Below are 20,679 nucleotides of genomic sequence, written 5' to 3'. Positions count from 1 at the left end.
ACTACTAGTTGTCAGCATCTGAGTCTAGACCCATTACATGCCTAAACAGCGGGGTACACACAAAGCCAGAAGCAGCCTCTATTCCCACGTCACGGTAGGCAGAAATGGAGCTGGAACCATCCAGATTGAGGATGAGGAGCTCCACTCCGTGGTGCCTTCCTCTTCCCCTGTCAGAAGGCCACAAGCCCACAGCTTGCAGGCAAGCCAGGCAGCCAGGGTGCTTCTGCACCAACCCAGCCTGGATTCGGGCAGGAGACAAGACAGCAGAAATAGCAATGCTGCTGTGAGCAGCTAGGATGCACATGCTCCCCCCAGTCCAGTTTGCTTCTGATCTCCTGAAAAGGGTGTTCACTGAAGAAAATGAGCAGTTACCATGGTTGCTTTTCATTCTCCCTGGCCGTCTTCTTAGAGCTGCAGCTCTGCTGATAACATGAGAATCCCCCTCATCGGTCTTCAGCAACAAGCTAGTTCAAGTCGACTTATTTATGCTTTGCTGTCTCCAGTGAAGTTATGGTGCATCCCTGCCAGCCACGTCCAGATTACACCACAGCGACACTGCCTCCCTGCCTCGCAAACAACTGTTTAAGAAATACTATTGCTGTGTTTCTTTGAAAGGGTCTGTCCTGCCTCCTCCTGCCCCTGTGTGCCATCACACAACTCTTTCACCACATGTGACCGAAGGAGATCACCCCACACCAGCACCTGCACATCCCCTTGGGCACTCTGGCATGTCCCCTTGGGAAGCTTCTGCTCAGAAAGCTGAGAAGGAAGGGATCAGAGAAGGGAAAGTACATGGCACCGGGGTCTCCAAGCATCCCTCTCCCAGCTGCAGCAGAGAAGCCCTGCTAGGGATGCCAGAGGTGCCAAAGTCCGAGAATCACAAAAAGCAGCACCTTCCCCTGGCAACAGGTAGGGCTCCTTCTGTGCCCAGCCTGGCAGCAACCAGCTGAGAGTCCATGCCCAGTGTCCACAGCAGCACCCACTCCTGCACCCATTATCACCACAGGCAGAACCTGTTGACCTTGCACAAACACCCCACACTCCAAGAACCACTTGGTCTTGCCTAGGCACCTCAGAGGCAAAGGGTTAGGAGATCAAAAAGTCACCCACATGTACACGAACCCAGAGTTATTTGCCTGCACTTCGCCTGTATACAATATAACCTGTGTCAGGACTGCATGCATGCAGACAGAGCTGGTGCCCCAAGGACTATGCCACGACCCTCCATCCCAGCCATCTCAGTGCTGTCACCCCACGGGTGCCAGCCCAGTGATCATTAAAGAGGGGGGCTAGCCAATAAAAGTTTGCATCAGGCTCTGCATCTGATGCTGCTTCTCCCCAGATGCATTCACTCAATTGTATAATTCACCAGCTCATCCATCTCTCTCAGACAAACAGCTATACTCCTTGTGTTCCAGTATTTACCTGAACATTGCAAAACTGCATCAGTGCCAGTGTCTAATGGGAAGACAGGATCCATGCCCACCCAGAGGTGGGTTTTGTTTCTCCATTTTAAGCCATGCCCTGGACAAGCCAGGTGGGTTACTGCTCTCAGTTTTCCAGAGGCAGCACAGAAGGCTCCTGGCCCACAGGGCTGCCTCTGGCTGCTGGGTGCTCCCAAGCACTGGAGCAACAGGACTGCGGGGTGGCAGATCCAGGCTGCCAGGTCCCAGGCATGAGCCTTACGTTTGGGGCCAGCACTTTCCACTCTAGTGCAGGAGGAAACCAAGCAGCATGAGGAGCATTGCAGCAAGGCACCTTCAGCTCAGAGGCAGCAGGATCATGGCATACTGCCCTTATGCTGCAGCCAGCAACCCTGAAGGTGATGAAGGTTCTGCCTTTCCTCACCTGCTCCCATAGCATCTCATTAACAGAAGAGCAACAACAGGCAGCTAGGGAACATGAACCCTGCTTTGTGCCTTGACTTCTAGTCTGCAAAGATGCAATGCAGCCTGCTCAAGGTCACCTATAGGATATCAGGAATCTAGAAGTCCAACTTTCAAGCATCTTCTCTTAACCCCCACTCATCACTTTTCCATCCCTCCCTCCCCCTCTCTTTCAATGTGAAGAACATAGGTCTTGAATTCCAGCTAAACCTGATCCTCTCCTTCCTGTGGAGACAAGCCTAGGAACACCAGCTCCCACCCCTGCTCTGACATTAGTACCTTCTCTCCAAGCATGGCACTGCCCACAGCAACTACAGCATGTATGGCTTTTGTTTAGTTTTCTGGCATGTGCCTTAGCCATAAAAGATACAATAAATAAAATGTAAACATCCATCACATACTGCATAACCCAGCTCCCATAACCAGGAAGCCTGAACTTATATCCAGAGAGATAATTAGACATGTAAAACAAGGTAAAGACCTCGGTTCCTCCCCCGGCCAGCTAACCCCACAGAACCAGAGGAAACCAACAACTTTACATAAAAATTAACAAGTCAAGTCCATCTCTTACTCTCCCGCTTCAAAGGCGCAATCTGGCACAGCAGATCAAACGAACTGCATTTCCCCCCAGAGGAAAAGGGGGCCAAGACCCTCCCTTCCAGAACAATCCTCCCCCACAGCCCATGCTGGGGCCGCAGAGTACCCGGCTGACCCAGTGCCCGCAGGCTGGGTGCGGGAGGGGACACAGACCTTGGCCACCAGCCATCCTCCAGCTCCACAAGCCCTGCCTGGGCTGTCCCCATTCTGCACCCTGAGCCGTCCTGGAGACCCGCCAGGGACATCAGCCAGCCCTCGGCTCCGCAGGCCAGGGAGATTAATCCCGTCTCTGCTGCGCCCAGCGTGGAGCCGGGATCAGCAGCGCAGAGAGGGGCCGCCGGCACCCAGCACCGAAAGGCACCTGGCGATGCCCCCCGGAGCTGGGGGATGAAGGAGCTGTTTCTCCGCAAGGTCCTTTCCTGCTGCGGCCGCGAGCGCAGAGAGCAGCCCCCCGCAGCTGCCCCCGCCGCGGCACGCTGCCGCGCAGAGCGGTCCTCGCGGCTGGCCTGGCAAACAGCAGCTCAGCCCGGAGCACCTTGGCTCGGATGGACAGGGCTCTGCAGAACGCCTCTGGAATACTAATGCAGACCTGTCCTAGCATCCGTCACCACCTTCCCTGCAGGACCCAGAGCCTCTGGGGCCAGTTTCAGCCATCCTGGGAGGTGTCATCCGCCTGCACACAGAAAGCTAATGGCTCCAGAACACTTACTATGCCACTCGCTCCAAACATGTTTAGCTAAAAGAAATGTTGACAGGCAAACTCTAAACACATCCAAGAGTAAAGAGGCCCTGTGCTGAATCCACAAGCAAGCCGACAGGACCTGTCACTTCCCCAGGGACAGAAGTACAGCCAGGCTCCAGGCCTGCAAAGAGGCAAACGGGTAGCAGGAAAAGCCAACACTTGCTAAATTTGACTGCCCATCCTCATGGCAGCCTTCATCCTTCCCTGGTAGGGGTAGGAGCTTCCAGCCGCTCTCCAGACCAGCTCTGCGGATGCAGCCTGCACCTCCAGCTCAGACTGAGCCCAAAGGACAACTCTCTACCCCTGCTTAGAGCACCCTTCTGTGCAGATCCAGCCAGCTTCAGGACAGCACAGGGTCAGTTCAGCCCTGCAGAATATAAAGGACCCCGAGAGGAGAGCTTTGTCATGCAAAGCCACATGCCCTGGACTGATGCCAGAGTGCAGCACTCCCATCTCAGGGACCTGGTTGCTGTGGGGGCAGGGGGCAGCTAAGATTTTATAAACAATGCAATTTACAGCTTTCGTCTTGCCCCAACACACGCAGTGGCTGATGCACTCCAGAAACAAGCAGGCAGGACATCAGGGAAGAAAATAAACCAGAGCTTGAAAATTACTGGAGCAGAAGTGAGTTTCTTGCAATCTCAGAAACATCCTGACTTGGTAGAAAGCCAAATCCGACCCAGAGGAGATTTACTGCACAGCCCTCACGCCCCGCAGGACAAGCCTGAGGGAGCTAACCTGGCTGTGGTGGAATCGTTCAAACACAACTATGGAAACATCCTTTAGGGTGTCTGGCCAGAGAAACCCATTGCACCCCAGCCCGTGGCACCAAGCAGGTGAACGTGGTGTCTTGGGGAGCAAACCAAAGCATTAAATTAGGGGGCACAGGTTCCCTGTGGGGCTTAGCACATGCAGACTGGATGAGAGGGTGTAGCAGGTGCTCAGATGTGCAGGGCAGAGGGCTCAGGGCTTGCACCGTGACCAAGAGTGCAGTGGGGAAGGGGAAGAGGTGGTCTTACTGAGGACCAACAGGCAGGGCAAGCCCCAGCTCCCAGCTACTTGCTGCCCCAACAGCTTCCAGATGCACACAAGTGTTTTAAGCACTTTCTATCAAGGAAAAAAAAAAAAAAAAAGATCAGACTGCCTGCAAGTGTTCTGGCTGCATGTTAAAGTATTTTTCTCTGCTTCCAGTGTGGAGATTAAACAATTTCTCTTCACAATAATTACTTCTGCATTCAGCCAGCTTTGTGCTAGAGTCAGGGCTTGACCCCAAGTTTCCGTCTTTACAGCCAAATCATCTCTAATCTGGACTTGGTACTACACAGAGAAATAAGGAGTGCAAAATGCACCGTGGAGTGATGTTCTGATGAAAGGATGCACGTTTCCCAGCATGTCCCTCACTCCAGGCTCTGCATGCTCCCCAAACAGCCCAGAAGCGAGCTCTGGGCAGCAACACACACTCTGTGCAACCAACAGAGTTGTCTTGCAGGAGGCACTGTGTGCTGGATTTGGGCTCATGCCTGTGTGCAGCAGACAGCTGTTAAGCAGACCCCAGGGAGCTCAGGAAAGGAGCCCAAAATACAGCTAATTTTAGCATCTCCTGTTACAAGATGAAGCTCCTGCAGTTCCCAGGCAGTTAGCTGGGTCCCACCCTACCTTCTTCTGCAGGTCTCTTCCTTTGGTACTAGACTCTGCTCAACTCAGGCATTTTGGAGTGATCTGCACTGGGGTACCCACAGAGGCCAAGCCTCAGGTACCAGCAGAGAGCAGCCTGCAAGCTCTTAGCCCCCAGTTTCTTCTTGAGGTGACAGGACAGCAGAGGGGCTGGAACAGGGACTGCCGCTCAGGCCCTCATCCTGCAGACAGACTGCTCCTTGGCTAGCTCACATGCATGCGTGGCAGTCGGCCGTCCTGACCTGGTGGCGGGCACAGGGGGAGTTAGCAGAAACAGTCCCAGGCAGCACCACCAGCCCCTGCCTTCTTCAGCCCAGGTGGACCCAGCACATTGCACCCAGCAGCTGCTGCCAGCCCTGAGGCAGGACAAGGCTCTGCTCCCTCTGGGGGGCTGAGCAGGGAGAGCCCTCTGCCCTGCTGCAGCTCCAGCTGCCCTCCCTGCCAGCCTCACACAGCACGAGGTCAAACCTGCCTCCTCTGCGCCCCGACAGCGCCATTCCATGGCTCTGTGCCCAGCTGTCTGCAAAACGGTCCTCAGCAGCTGTGCTCTTTCTCCTGATGCTCCAGCAGCCCCAGACCAGATAAGCTTTCTAAAGATAAGTCATGTGAAGTCTGCTCTCGCAGCTGGTCCTGCCATGCCAAGGGGGCCCAGGTAAAACTGTTGGGTCAGCTTCCGTTTTGGGTGCGCTTCCTCTAAGTGCAGGAGCTCAGCGCCAGCCTCAGGTCTGTGCTCTGTGTGTAGAAAACACTGACTTCTCCAGGGGCATAGCACATGCTCAGCCTGGGTCTCTGGGCTGGGGTTAGCTCCAAGCACCACCTCTGCCCCTTACAAATCCCAGACTCTGGCCTTACCTTCCTGACCATCTTTCATCTGCCATTTTTGATCCATCAGATAGCAATAGCAACCCCTTTTGCTTTCCCTTTGCAGAGGTTTACAGTGAGTCTGGATGAGTTCATGGAAGACAGAGGCTGAAGCTGACTAAACCCACAGAAACCACCCACAGCTGAAGAAATCCCCAAGCTGAAACTGGTTGCTGGCTGGGAGAATATTAAGAGGAGCGTCACACATGCTGTGTGCGCTGTTCCTCCTCTTCTGTAAGCATGCACTTTGGCCACTGTCAAGACAAGATCCTGGAACAAAGAGACCTGTAGTCCATCCCGACTTAGTCTTACAGTCTCAAGCAGCATGTATGCTGTCACTACAAAATGTGCTGTCCTGGCCCCAGCTCAGAGCAAGGGGCAGGTGTGTTGCAAAGGACTCCCAGCTACTCTGTGAGAGTTTGTGCAGTTCTCTCATTTGTTATTCCCTCTTAGACACTAGGAAATCAAATGACTTTCCCTCCCAATTAGTACTCCTTCATTATGCAAATAATGTCCTTTGATCTGCTCCTGCTGTCACAGAGCGGATCTGACCGTATTTGTTTTATTCCTCTTTATGCCCCAGGAAGGTACGCACCTCCGGGAGCTGGGACTATGTTTTTGGCAGGGAATGGAGAGCTGCAGCTGATAGCTGCCATGAGTGAGAAGAAAAACCACCCACTTGGGTGGCCCCAAGCACAAACCCCAGCAAGGTCTGGGAAGGCAGGAGCACGAGAAGAAGAAGGAGGAGGCCACCCTTCATTTTTCAGGCTGGGCTGCAGAGCAGCAGAGACAGGGAATGAGCAGCTCCCTACAAACAAGCTCCAAGCTGGAGAGTAGCCTTGCCCCCTGGGGTGGCCCCAACCCAGCCCCTTCCCCAGCAGAGAGCACAGCTGAACCGAAACACTGGTGATCCGGGAAAACATCTGCACCCAAATGGAGCCGACACCAGGCATGTTTGCCAGCAGGTCCCCAGGCTTTGACCTTCATCTTGATGTATTAATAGCCAATCCAAGTTCTCCCCAAGCTGCCCAGCCTTCCTACCCCTGCTTGGCCAGTACAGAGGATCACGTCCATCCACACTCAGGAAGGCAGCAAGGCATGCTCCCCATTCACTCTTATAAAAATACCCCTCAGGTCTAGGGGAGATTATCTGTCCAGCTCAGAGACAGCAAACATCACTACCAATAGCAATCACAGAAAAGGCCATGATCACAGCTGCATCTGGCCTTGATGCCACAAAAGGAGCACTCCCACACAAAGACCCTGGCAGGGTATTTCCCATAAGAAAGTCCTGAACCTCACCTCCCTGACCCAGGCAGCATCCTATGTCCTGCATCCTCAGCCCTTCCTACAGCAGCAGGAGCTGAACTTTACACACCAGGTCCATGACCAGCCCCATCTCCCTCTCTGTCCACACCAGGGCCACAGTGGAGGAGCAGGGCAGCTGCTGAACCCCAGAGGGTTGAGGAGAAAGCTACTTCTCAGGCTTGCTTGCTTATGCTTTCTCAGGATGTGTCCATCCTGTTCTTCGTGCTATCTGTTCCTGGGCAAAGCATTGGTAAGCCGAGGGAGAACTGGGAGGGAGCTGGGGACTTGCAGCAGCGGCAGCATGTGGGTACCCTCCAGCTCTGCATTCATACTGCAGGGGACCATGCGGCAGTACTGCTTGATGCTGTGTGAAGCTCTCCCTGCCCTGTTAGCTGGGCCATCTCCGGGGCTAGGCTGCTACAGAGGAGCCCTTACGGTCCCTGGGATGGCCAGGCTACAGAAAGCTCCAAAGCTGTCGCAGGTAGACAGACAGACATCAGCCTGGGAAGCAGAACAGGCTCTTGGCTCCAGCTCCCCACTCTGAGCATGCAGCTTGGAAGCACAGCCCACGCCATTCACAGCACTTCTCTTTACTTTAAACTTCTGAGTATTTTAATTTGCAGGAATCGCCTCCTTTCATGTTGTGAAACAGTGTTTCTTTCTGCCTCTGATCTCCAATTTCGCATAGAAACTGTCTCCTTTGATATGTCTTGTTCACATCAGTCTGATCAGGCAGCTCCATAATTGTTAGTGATTTTCAAAGAACTGGGATCCTTGTCTAATACTCAGAGTCGAGAATTCCTTCCTTTTTAAATGTTGTTCAAGCAAAATAGATTAATTTAATTTCTTTCTTCCCTTTGGGAACAGGATGCCTCCTGCTTTGCTGCCCACGTGTTGTCTTTCATTTCTCCAGGAGCACATGGCTGTAGTTCAAGGGGTCACTCTCTGACTCGGGAAAGGATTTGTGCAGGTAAATGGAAGAGGAAGGAGAGCTTGGATGCCTCAGGAGAGCTTGTTCTCCATCCGTCAACAGAAATCCAGGCAGCAGCAGCTCCTCTGGTGTGGGCAGTTCCTGCACATCTGTACCTGCTGGAGGCCATGCACCAGTCTCACCATATGCTGCACATTAACCGTGGAGAGCCACAGCTCTGTCCTGAGGCCCAAGCACCATCCCCTGTACTCCGCTTCCAGGACGCCTCTTCAGCCAGCCAGCCTCTTCAGCCTGCACAAGCCCAGCAGCACCCAGTGTTTCGCCTGACCTGCCGAGCCCCTCCTGCGACTCGGCCCTGGTCCCCCAGCCCTGGACCCCCCCTCCGGCCCCGGTGCTCTCCCCCTGGGAGCTCACTGCCTTCCTGGCACTGTCACTCTCCCCTTTGCTGACTCATCCCTTGCTGACAATGTTGGGGACCTGCCTTATCTTTGATGTCAGTCTTTTGCAGGCCGTCTTCTACCTTGATGCAGCCGTTGGAGAACAGTGATTTATAGTCCCCTGCTCGCAGCACATGCCGGCAGGTGCAATCTGCTACGCGCTCTGGCTAGTCAATGGGGGATAACAGATAGCCCAATGCAGATGGGGAACGGTGTGACATTCTGGGCAGTGCAGCAAGCCAGCCGCTCTCCCTGGACTCGAGCTGTGCTCAGCAGCATGGCAACCCACCATCGGGCCAGCACAGAGAGCTAGGGCAGCAATACTGCAGCTCACGCATCACGTCCCTGTTCCCCTCCTGACATTCAGGTGAGCGCAAAGCTCACTGCCCTGCTCCGCCATGCCTGCGGGGATGGACTCATGCAGCCTCCTGGCACACGTCCCAGCCTGGCCATCAGCACTTCAGCAAAGCCGATCACCTATGGACTTAAAAGATGCCTGGTGGCAAGGGGATGGGCAGGCTAATGGTAACTCAGGGAAGCCATACTCCTGTCACAGGGGACGTGAATTCCCCAGTCTCAGCCAACAACGCCTGGCCCCTCACAGGAAGGCCAGAAGCCGGGTGAGAGGGGCTCGGCAGTGCTGCGTGGGGATGCACAGGGGGATGGCTGGGCAGCCACAGGGCTCTGGAGAGCAGCAAAGAATCACAGAGGATGGCCTGAGGAGGGGCTGGGGCACAGGCAGCCAGAGAGAAACACCACTCAGGCTAATCTGAACCACAGGCAGCCGTGAGCCCCCTGGCACGCAAAGGCTCAGTCCATCCCCCTCAGCATTTGGGAGCGAGGGGGCTGTGCAAACCCAGGGTAAATGCACAGTGGGCAGCTGGCACCGCCACGACCTGTCTCCAGGGCACAGCTTAGGGCTGAGACTGAGCGCTCAGCCACAGGCTGGCAATCAGCTCAGAGGATTTATTCACTTGTTTTCCTTAAGCCACCTTATTTATTTTTCCCTTTTGGCTCCCTAGCTCTGATCTCAGCTGGAATCCCTGGGATTTGCAGGCAGTTTTGCAGGGTACAGCAGGCTCAAGGTTTGACAGGAGAGAGGCGCAGGTTTCCCACCCCACCTCCTCCCACCCAGGAGACCTACCGATGGGAGACAGCTCAGCCACACTGCCGATGTAGGGCCCCTCCAGGAAGCGTGGCTCACTGTCATTGATGTCCTGCACCTTGATGATGAACTCTGACTCAGGCTCCAGCAGCTGGTCCGTCTGCCGGTCGCGGGCCTGAGCCCGCAGCGTGTAGAAGGTTTTCTGCTCCCGGTCCAGGCGCTCGGTGGCATGGATGTCACCTGTGATCTCATCGATGAGGAAGATAGTCCCTGCGCCCTCCCCGGAGATAGTGTACTTGATGGAGCCGTCCCCCTCATCCGAGTCCGAGTGGATCTGCCAGGGAAAGAGGGAGAGGGTGGGAGCAGGCTGGGGCCATGCTTGTGCCCCCACGGCTGAGACTGCATGGCTGTGGAGCCCCTGCACAAGGTGCCCATGGACACTGCATGATGCCCATCTGTTCCCTCTGCTACTGCTGGACCGGAGAGCGGCACAGAGCACTACTGAACAATGCCTGTGCATGGAGGAAGGCCCAATAAACTGGAACTTCAGTCCTGCCTATGCCACCATGCGCTCGGCAGATCACAAATCCTGCCAGCACCCACCCACACCACAAACCAAGGGACAAACCCCACCACTATGAGGTTAGGAGATGATGGAAAAGGGAAGGACAATTCAACAGTGGTCCAAAAAAAAGAGGCTTCCCTGTGGGCAAGGACCCAGGACCCTGGCAGCATGGCATCACCTCCCCCAAGCTGCACAGCAGACTGGGGTGTAAAGGCAGCTCACCACCAGCATCTATCCCCATCTACCCAGCCAGCTGCCCAAAGCCCATCCTTATCTGCCTGCTCTGTCCCAGCCACAGCCACCCTCCATTTTCTGGGCAGTCGGTGCTGGCAAGTCTCCCTGCCTGAGAGCTCACGTACTCACTGCACATCTGTATTGGCTTTACGTGGCAAGGTAACAGGGGAGTCAACCCATCACAACATCACACCCAGAGCCCCCCACCTGAGCAAAGCCTGCAGGAGAATGTGGCAAATCAGGCCCATGTTCAGGATGAAAAACAGACTCTGTGGAAGACGCTTTTGTAGGCAATCTCCGCTTCATTTTCTAATTAAGACACTGTTTGAAATTAGGAAAAGAAAGGGTAAACAGCAGCTCCCCACAGACCAGGAGCTGACTGGAATCCAGGCCAGACGTCCAGAGATAATTTTATCGGTGGCATTAAACTGAGTTATGAGGTTTTTACAATCCAGCCACTTATGAGAAATCTATTAACAGTAACTGGACAGGCAGAATGCATCTTGACAGAGAGCAGCACGGGCATTAATTGGGACAATCCATAACGGGACAGGCCCCCGGAAAGGTTTCATCAGCTGCTTTCATTTGCTTCCTACAATTTCTGCTTAGAATCAGCAAAGTCATGTGTGTGTGTCCCCCCCGAAAAAGAAAAAAGCCGTCCATTAATCGGCTAATGAAATATGAAAATGTTTATGGGCCATTCAATCTTCCAAACTGCAGTTCTATAATCCACCTTTCAGACATACAGCTCTACCAGCAAGAATTTATACCAGAGCTGCCTCTTTTTTATGACGCCTTCATTATATTTGTCTTGTTAGATACAGTTTATATATTTATTTCATGAGTGAGGGGCCCACACGTTAGACAATTCAATGCATTTTACACAACATTCACATATTACTGCCCATGTTGAAACATCTCCCAAGGCTTGTCTGGGAAGGAGACCTTCACTCGGCTAGCAAACTGGGCTGTGAGCCCAGCAGTGCCCTGAGACCAGTGCAGTGGCTTGGCCACAGACCTGCTAGGGCAGCACCTCTTCGAAAGTGCCTGCAGGGGTGGTCTGCCCTCGTCTGCAGGAGCATCCTGCCCTGGCGATCCTGCCCCAGCCCTTCCCACTGGCTGCTGGAGACCTTGCTGCCCCCTCCACTTTATAATCCTCTCCCTAACATTCACTATTACTCTGCTAGAGATGAAGCTTTTCAGAACGAGAAAGGTGCACCTGGTCTGTTCAGCACAGGTAACAGAAACCTGCATTTTTCTGCTGAACACCAGACTCATGATTAATAATTAGGCCAGAGATAAACCACCCAGCACCTCTTCCCAGAACCACACTGCGCTCTCAGCACATCCTCTTTACATATTTACTCATCGCTGACTGCTTGGAGCAGACACCAGCATCCCTGCAAACTGGAACGCTAGGAAGAAAAATGGAGCCTGGGCTCAAGGGGCTGTAGAGATTGATTTACAAGGGAAGATTAAAAGAGCTAAATCTGTGCTGCTTGGCTAAACAACAACTAATGGGGGAGGGCTGGATAACAGAGTACAGACATCTGAGGGGAGATGCCACAGGCCCAGACCACGTCCCAGGGATGCTCTCTCCTGCCTGGCCTTGTCATGATAGCAGGCAGGCTCAGGGAGCACCACGCTCCCACGCAGGTTTGGGGACCCCCATTGCCACCGGCCACAGCAGGCAAGCAAAGTTGGGCAGCCCTGGCACAGCGCAGACCTGTGCCAGCCCCGGGGCCCCACTGCACCTTCCCCCCAGCTCCCACCAGCCCGGGGGGCCACTCACAGCACTGCACCCCAGGAGCAGAGGGAATCCCCCACCCGCAGCTCAGCTCCTCCAGCCAAGGACAAGAGGGTCCACAGCAGCCAGGACCATCCAGAAGGTGGACAAAAGGCTGATCTGTTCAGTGTGTTAAAACAGGAAAATAGTTTCCTTGTCCTAAAAGGCTACAACCAGGAATTTTACGAAGCCATTAATTACTTACTAATAATTAAATCAAAATTAAATGTGAACAGAGGTGCACATTCCTTATTAAAAGTGATTAAACAGAAAGCACAGATACACAAATAAAAAATGACTCTGGGGCTGGAAAAGAAAGAAAATCAAATAAAAACTAGCCCGTAATAAAGGCGCACTCTGTTTGCTCCAACTCATAAAGCCCAAGTTCATCAATTTTCTTTAAATATTAGCAACTTAATTAAATCTGCTTTTTTCCCTTTAATCCTCTCCTCTATCTAAAATAGATCTGTCCACATGCAGAAGTTTGTAACTAGTGCTGACCCCATAATTCTATTTAAAAAACCCAAAGAAATCCACATCAAACTGACAGCAGCCTCAGGGGAAATTACAGTTCAGAAGAAGGATTAGCTAGAGAACCCAGATTTTATGGAAATGGTATCGGCCCTTCAAAAAGCACACATAGGTGTGTAAGGGGCATCCACGGAGGGCAAGCCCCAGCTACACCACAGGGAGCCGTGGGTCCCCCGTGTGGGAAGGCTCCCGGACCCACAGGCTGTGCCAGGAGGGCTGGCACACTGCCCTGGGCAGCTGGGGGCCACCCCAGCCCTGGCAGCTCCAGGTGGGCACCCCATCTTGTCCCAGCCCCAGGGAAAAGCCTGGCCCCAGGTTCCTTTCAGCCCTTGGGAGCAATATTCCTGGGGAACGGATTTCAGTGCAGGCTGGCTGTTTATTCTGAGCGGGCTGGGTGATGCGGTGAGTGATGTGGAAAGGGGCTGTAAAATGGGTTAGTTGTAGGTTCCTGGGTTCGTTTTGGAGATGAGGCGGTTGCTAGGCTACCTCTGGAGTTTGACAGGGCCTGATGCTTCAAGTCACTTCCCAGGGGAGCTGTGAATTAGCTGTAACTGCATTGAGCATCGTGGCGGAGGAGTGCGGCTTTCGAGTGTCTGCTGAAATGGACACAAATCACCACTGAAATCCCAGCTGGCCCCTAGCCAAGAAGCCCATTTTCAAGCCTCCTCTACACTCATGACCAGACGGCTGAGGCCATCAGACAGCCCTGCTGCATGAGCTCTTGGGCATTTTCCTTTGAGAAGAGCCCATGCCCCAGGAGCAGCTCTAGCTGGCTTGCAGCATACTCCTTTGACTGGTCCTAACAGCTAGCACTGCCTTCATCGGTATACAAATAGCACATCCTCCTGACACGTGGGAGCCACAGGGCATCTCCTCCACAGTTCCCAGAAAAGGACAAAGCCCAGCAACCCCAAGGCAAAATGCTCCTTCAGCCTCAGGGCACCAGGAGTGGAGGGAGCAGAGGTCCACATCCAGCCTCCCTGCACCCCAGGAGGTCACACACCAGCAAAACAGCAAGTTCCCAAGGACAGACCCAGTCCTGCCCAGCAAGGCACTGTTATCTGCCAGCAGCTCCAGGTTTGCCGGTGCTCCTCTCCACAGGGCGTGCAAGCAATGGCAAGAGCCAGGACAGCAGGAATAGCCACCCCCTCGCAGAGAGGGGAGACTGCCGGAGAGAGATCAGGGCTCTTCCAGCACAGGGAGACCAGCGTGCTCCAGTGACCATGATCACACCTTCTCACAGCAGAGCAGGATACGCTGGTTACAACAAGCCTGAAGCCTCCCAGTACCTCTCCCTGCAAGTTCATCGGTGCCGCTGTCTCTGCAAAGCCCAGCAAGGATCTGGCCGTGGGAGCAGCTTACTAACACGGTGCGGCTCCCAGCTGGCACCCAGGAGTGCCCACAGTACCGGCCTGATGGGCACAGCTCCTGGCAATCCCCAGGAAAGCTCTATCACCAGTGCTGGCCCTTAGGGTCCTTCCAAGCCCTGCATACCCACACCAAGCACCTTCCGCACCACCTATGCAGGCCAGCCTGAGATACATAAATCCTGCAACAACCTCGCTCTGGCCACAAACAAGAGCAGGATTTCTGTGCTACAGCTAGAAGAGGACATCTCCTCTGCCAGCCCCCGTCTCCAGAGATAATCAGCTCGGCAACAGCCACTGTAGCCTGTGGGTCCCACAGAGCACAGTCCTTCCAGGACCAGGAGGGAGCCACAGGGAGGGGCCACAAAACAAAACCCACCACGTTATCCCCACACTGAAAGGGCTACAGGCCAGGGATGGACCGTCGTCGGGAAGTCAGGGTTGCACCTACGGCAGCAACTGCTGGGTCGGCAAGGCCCTTGGTGCTACAGCAGTACTTTGGCTCCCAAGACATGGCAGGGACCAGCACGAGCAGATGCCTGCCCTGCACATCTGCTCCAGCCCAGCAGGTCCTCCCCCACAGAGATGGGGCTGAGCCTTCCCCACAGCCTCTACAACACCCAGAGCTGCACCCCTTCTTGCACGCTCCCCAAACACCACGGGAACCCAGCACATGACTGGAAGAACATAGACGTGAATTTTGGCGTGCTCCTGCCCTAGAGTCTCTGGGAGCACATTAACCTCACAACCCCCCAGGAGGGCCCGGGCTCCTGCCATCCCAGTCCATAGAGTACTTCTCTAACCAGGCCCCCATGAGCAACCTTCATGCAGGCCCTCTTTCCCCCACCAGGCTCGACCATGCTGCCAGCATGCCCTGCTCTGCCACTGGCTTGGCCAGCCCCATGGAGACACAGGGTTACCTTACCTTCCCCACATACAGCGGCTCCGTGCCCGTGTACTCCTCCACCACAAAGAATTGATTCCAGACCCAGCCACGCTTCACTCGCCCGCTGGCCAGCAGCGCAGGGTCCCCTGGCTGCCCTAGGCCAGCACCCTCCACTGCAGTGTGCATGGCCCAGGCCCCCAGCTCCTGGATGGCGCAGAACAGCAGCAGCATGGTCCACGAGAAGCCCTGCAGACCCTTCGCCATGGCACTCTAGGAGACTGCATGAGCAGTAGCTTTTGGATAGGCAACTAGCATCCTTTAGGGAAGAGGAGGAGGAAAGTCCACACCAGCAGCGTGGGGCTCACTGGTCAATGCAGAGCATCCCCATCCCTGCTGAGTGCTGTGTCCTGCAGCTGGAGCACTCCTGTCCCAGCAGGCTGGAGTCACATCTGTAACAGGCGTCCCGGACTGCCCGCTGCTAGCACGGGAGCAGCCAGTGCTGGTGCCTCACAGGCTGTTCCTGGGTCTCCGGAGAAGAGTCTGGCAGCTGGCATTTGTCCCTGGGGACAGAGCTGCACGGCTCCGTGCTCAGCTGCCGCTGGTCTCACTGGGGAGCGGGGTCACACACAGCCTGCCGCCCACCCTGCCAGCAGGCATGGAGCTCCACAGCGGTGTGCAGGGCACGGGCACCCACAACCGTCATTCGCGGGAAGCGAAGGGAAGCTTTTCCACGTGCAGTTTCATAGAGGAGTTAACAGGATGAGCTGCTGTGGCCAACGTCTGCCTGTCCCATGGTGGCCCTGGACTACTGCGCAAAGGGTCTGGCAGCACAGGCGCCTGTGCCGCATGTGCAGTTCACAAGCCCGTTTGTAACTCCCATCTTCAGGGGGATGACATCCCAGCACCTGGCGAAGGGTCCTTTGCCCAGCTGATGCCGGTCACTTCCATCCTCTGCTGGCTCACGCAGGGAGGTACAGGGCAGCTGGCAGCATCCCCAGGAGCCTGGAAAAGGCCAAGGTGTCAGTGCTGGTGTGAGAGCAGGGCTCCATGCCCCCCCGTGCAGCCTTGGTCAGTATCTCCCACCCTGTCCTGCCCCAGGTTCCCCACAGCAGAGCCCAGTCCTGCAGGTCCTGCTAGAACAGGTACCCCAGAAGGGAGGGCAGCAAGCTGCAGCACTCTCATCACTATGGACATTTGCTCCAGCAGGGACTCCGAGACCAAGGAGGCCCGCTGTCGAAGGCATCTCCTCTCCACACTGCCCTGGTTGCCAAGGGGAGCGAGGTATGCTGCTGGGGGGTCATTGCTGCCAGTGCTGGTGGGAGATGTGTAGGCAGCACCCCTGGCACTGCACAGCTGCTGCTGCCTGCAGAGGGCCAGACTGCACCAGTCCTGCATGCACAGGCAAGAGTCAGGCCAGGGGATGCCAGTGCCTGACAGTGGGATGTGCTGGCTGTCCAGCCACTGCTGCTGGTCTTCCTGGCAGAAGTTTTCCTGGCATCTCACTTCTGCAGCCATGGGCTAGGAGAAAAGCATCTGTTCTAGGACTTGCCACCTGGCTGACTTTAAAAGCTAACAGTTTACGAAAGGGCTCTGGAGTAAGCTTCAAGCCACCCGCAAGGCACTAAAGATAAAGATATGAGACCTGTGGCCAAGGATAGACTGCATTCAGTGAGCACCTGGGGAGAAGAGGCCTGATCAGGAGACGGGGATGGGTATGCAGCATCCATCTCTCCCTGCACCAACATGCTGAGCTTCCACCAGAGCTCTGCGACACCAGCCACAGCCAGAACTACTCATGAAACATGCACATCTTCACCAGTTTGCAGAAATAATCTCCTGTCATCTGTTACTCTAAATAGGAGGGAGAAAGAGGATGAATGGAAAGGAGGACGATCCTGGACTAGATATCCATCTACTCTCTATAGAAGGGGAGCTGGACTGTGCTCTGCACAGCCCCCAGCATGATTCTAAACAGCCCCAGCAGTTCAGAGCAGGGGCAGCTCGCAAGTATTTCCCTAGCTCTTCCCTGCACTTGCCATTCCCCTAGTGTGACTGCACCAACACGGCAGTTTCCCAAAGTATCCAGTGAGCTGCACTGTCATTTCTGCATTTGCCTGTCTGGACAAACACTTACTGAGAAACACGGGGCATTAGTGCCAGGCATCATTCCACACTGCCTATGGTTCACAAGTAGTGCATCATGCAACATGCACAAATCTATTCACACACAAGGGCTCGCACTCATGTTCCATCCCATGCACAGCTAACTGCACCCATACACACTGGCACCCTCTTTTGTCCACATTTGTCCCTCATTTGGGTGTACACTTATGTTTTCCCCTCAATATACACGTGCTATATTCCATGCACACATGCACGTCAGCTGTCACGTGTGCAAGTCCTGTGCACTTCATGCTCTAAGGAACACAGGGTCTCCAGTATATTTTTATGTTAGCAATCACGGTACAGAAGCACTAACATTCATGCCCACCCCTCTTCTCTGCCAGACCGTTTGTCATTAAGACATCTCCGCACCAACCATGTAAGGTCGTTGGCAATAGCATGACTCCCTCTTGCAGTCAGGCCTCCCCACACAGAAGCCGTTCCTGCCACCGCTCCTGAAGGGCCAGCTACTCTTGCCAATCTGGTGAGAACCCCTACCATCAAACATCAAAATATTTAACATCAGGGACTGTACCTAGGGGAGCGAGATGACCTGTAGATGGGTGACAGACTGAGTTGTTCCTTCCCACTGTCAGGAATCTCACAGGGTAAGGTAACTGCAGCCTTCATTGATCAAACACAGATATAAAAGGACCTTGCTCTGGAGCAGCAGAGCTGAGGCTGCCCCACCTGCAGCAGACTTCAGAGCAAGACACTCACGATGACAATAACAGGACACGTACAAACCTGTTTTATCATGCTTACATAGATATATAGAAGATATGTGTAACAAGATATAGTGCACCACTGCCACAAACAGCATCTCTCCAATTTCTCACATCTGGGAAATTTGCGGATATTTGGAGTAAGTTCCCCAGCTAGTGACAGATGTCAATAAACTGAACAGCACGAGCGGTGCCAGAGCAAGAGCTTCAGGCCAGCATCCAGCGCAAACAGTAATTGTGGGAAGAACATCCTATCCAGCATCTCTGCCCTTGCCACTCTGCAGCACTTTTGCAGGCAATGCCTCCACATTTGTCCAAAGTCTGAGTACAAATGGGTTGTACCTGGTAAATGCAACTGCTGGAAAGAGAACTTAACAAATAGTCCATTTGCACATGTTCTCAAGGACTACCACATAAGCAGAGCCTTGGGGAGAGGCAGTCACCAGCTGCTGACGTCTCCCACTCTGCCCACCCTGGCACCCTCTCCTTGCCATCCAGGCTACTCCACACTGGTTTATAAAGCCCTGCCAGCAACCTGACAAGGCAGCAATGCCACTGCCAAAGAGCAGTTCTGCAACCACTGAAGACCTCCTGAACACGTAGGGAGGCTGAAAGAAAGGCCAGCCCAATGGTGCAAGTCCAGGCACTACAGGTAACATCAGCATCCAAGGGCCCTGACCAAGCTGGCAGGATGGCAGCACATCGCCCTGGCTGTCCCCAGCACACAGTGCTCAGGGCACGCAGCTGGCAGACAGCACTGACACTGGCTCCGTGAGGGCAGTAGGAGCCATCCGCATTCCCCTCATCGCACCATTTCACGTGAGTGGCAGCTGCAAGCTGCCGACTTCCTCCATGACCTGACTACCCAAGCCACATACTGGAGCTAGCCCTACGTGCAGGCAGGGATGGACAGGCACCGTGCCGCCTCTTTCAGTCTTGCTAGAGTTACAGCATACAAACGGAAGCAGCTAAACCCTAGACAGTATCAATAAACCGGTAAAAGCAACAATTTAAATGCACACACTAAAGCAAGGTAGAGAAGAGGAAGCAAGGGCAAAAGATGCCGCAGTGGGCGAGCACAGCTCCAGCAGAGCTGCTCCCGGGCTGGCAGGCAAGCTGGCCCACAGTTCCCAAGGCAACTTGCTCAGTCCTGTTGCATCTGAGCACTCCACAGAGCAGCTACTGCCACGGAAAGGAGAGTCCCGCTGAGCACGCATGGGCTGGGCTGCCGTTGCTGTGGGAACCACAACCTTGTGTTTAGAGTCTCAGACATTGTGCTGCTTTTTACATTTAACAGATTTCTCATCTTACTGCTACATCCGGACTGATGTGGTTTGCTGGTGGCTGTCTCGCATGTCCAAAGTTCAGCTATGCTCAGCTGAGCTGTTTGCATGCTCTGGCTCTGTGGGCAGCAATGGAGGTGGTGTAACCCAGTTTGCCTCGATGCACCTCTCACTCAGGTCCCAGACTGCAAAGCCCATCCATACAACCTGTTGCGAGCTCCAGCCTTTAGTACCCAGAGCCACCTAGAAACACCGACCCAGAGACACATCTGTGGCAAGGTTCATTGCCACAAACCGGATTCTTCTCCACCCATAAATTCTCAGCCTGTTTCTCTTCTGTCACAGACTCAGGCCACAGCTAGGGTCAGCGTCATGTCTCATCTCGGTGTGCACAGTTTCTGGCTGTCACATCACAGACCTCTTCCAGAGGCAGCAGACCCAAGAGCCCCACCCAAGCCCTGCTTGTGCCCTTGCAGCAGCCTGCACACGCTGCAGCAGGGTTCAAAGTACCCCAGGGCTGCACAGTACCACAGAATGTCCCGTGCACAGGAACCAAGACTAGCACAACGTTTATTTCCCTGTGTTATTGAAGACCTTTCAGCAACAGCTGGAAGCGCCACTTCTCTCTGCCACACGTGAGCAGCAGAGCCATAAATAACTAGTGGGAGCTGCTGCCGTTGCAGCCAGAACCAGCCTGCAGCACAGCATCCCAAGCAGGCAGCAGCATGCTGCTGCAGGTACACAGCACGCATGCACCCACATGGCAGAGTGCCCAGGTACTTGCTGTGCCAGGCAGGCTTTCATGCATGCAATGAAGCCCCAGACTCTCACACGACCCCAGGTCCAGGGTAATGCCCTCTCTCCTGTGGCTGTCATCCCCACTTCCCAATTATCAGTACAACTCGCCCCCCCCGCCCCCCCCAAGAGCTTGTGCAGTTTGTCGGTGTGTGTTTGGCACAGCCATACTGTACATCATGTTGACAGTAGAAATTACATCCTGAGCTTATGTTTTACACTGTGCTCTGTCAGAACTCACTGCAGCCCAGTGATCAGGACAAATTGAATAGCATCCCATCCGTGTCAATATTTATTTCATTTTACAAATGCAGGCTGATGCAGGGGAAAGCAGGCAGGGGGAGGGGGAAGACGCAGGCAACAGCACACAAAGATAGCACTGCCCAATACGTTACAGTCCTATACCTCCAGACTGTACTATTGCCCAACACTGCTGCAGTCCCAGAGTCAGGGCAGTGGTACTCCAGGAGCCCAGGGAGGGGTGAACCCAACCAGAGGCCAGACGAGCACCCTGGGAGCTCATGCAGCGCTCCCTGTGCCTGCAGGTCTATTGGGAGGACTGCCACACCAGTACTGTTCCTCTGAGACAAGCCCTTATAATCAGCAGAAAATGCAGAGCTCCCCATCAGCTACAAAAGATGCAACAGAGCAGAAGGAGAGCTCTCCCTTGTCAACCCCAGCTTGCCACCTGAGCTAATGCAGGCCTGGATGCACTGCCTTGGCTTCTTAGCACCTCCCAGCAGAGTCGCATGAACTACCTGCATGAGTATCAGGACTGCTCCATCTGTTCAGAATGGCCACAA

At 54.4% G+C, this 20,679-nt stretch overlaps 1 protein-coding gene across 1 annotated transcript in view; it reads right to left on the bottom strand.

Annotated features, from left to right (window-relative positions):
- The window catches only part of CDH22 (cadherin 22, type 2), a 57,362-nt gene extending 42,188 nt beyond the window's left edge, over positions 1 to 15,174 (bottom strand). The window contains exons 1-2 of the mRNA XM_010569722.1: positions 14,950 to 15,174; positions 9,581 to 9,875 (exon numbers count right to left, since the gene is read on the bottom strand). Of these exons, the coding sequence (XP_010568024.1) occupies positions 9,581 to 9,875; positions 14,950 to 15,174 (520 nt within the window). The remainder of the gene's footprint in view (positions 1 to 9,580; positions 9,876 to 14,949) is intronic.
- Positions 15,175 to 20,679: the final 5,505 nt, after the last annotated feature.

This window comes from Haliaeetus leucocephalus, unplaced genomic scaffold (genome assembly GCF_000737465.1).
Source record: "Haliaeetus leucocephalus isolate CR32 unplaced genomic scaffold, Haliaeetus_leucocephalus-4.0 Scaffold273, whole genome shotgun sequence".
Classification (NCBI taxonomy): Eukaryota; Metazoa; Chordata; class Aves; order Accipitriformes; family Accipitridae; genus Haliaeetus; species Haliaeetus leucocephalus.
The sequence above is the reverse complement of the archived record's forward strand: the minus strand, read 5'-3'. Positions and strand labels throughout refer to the sequence as shown.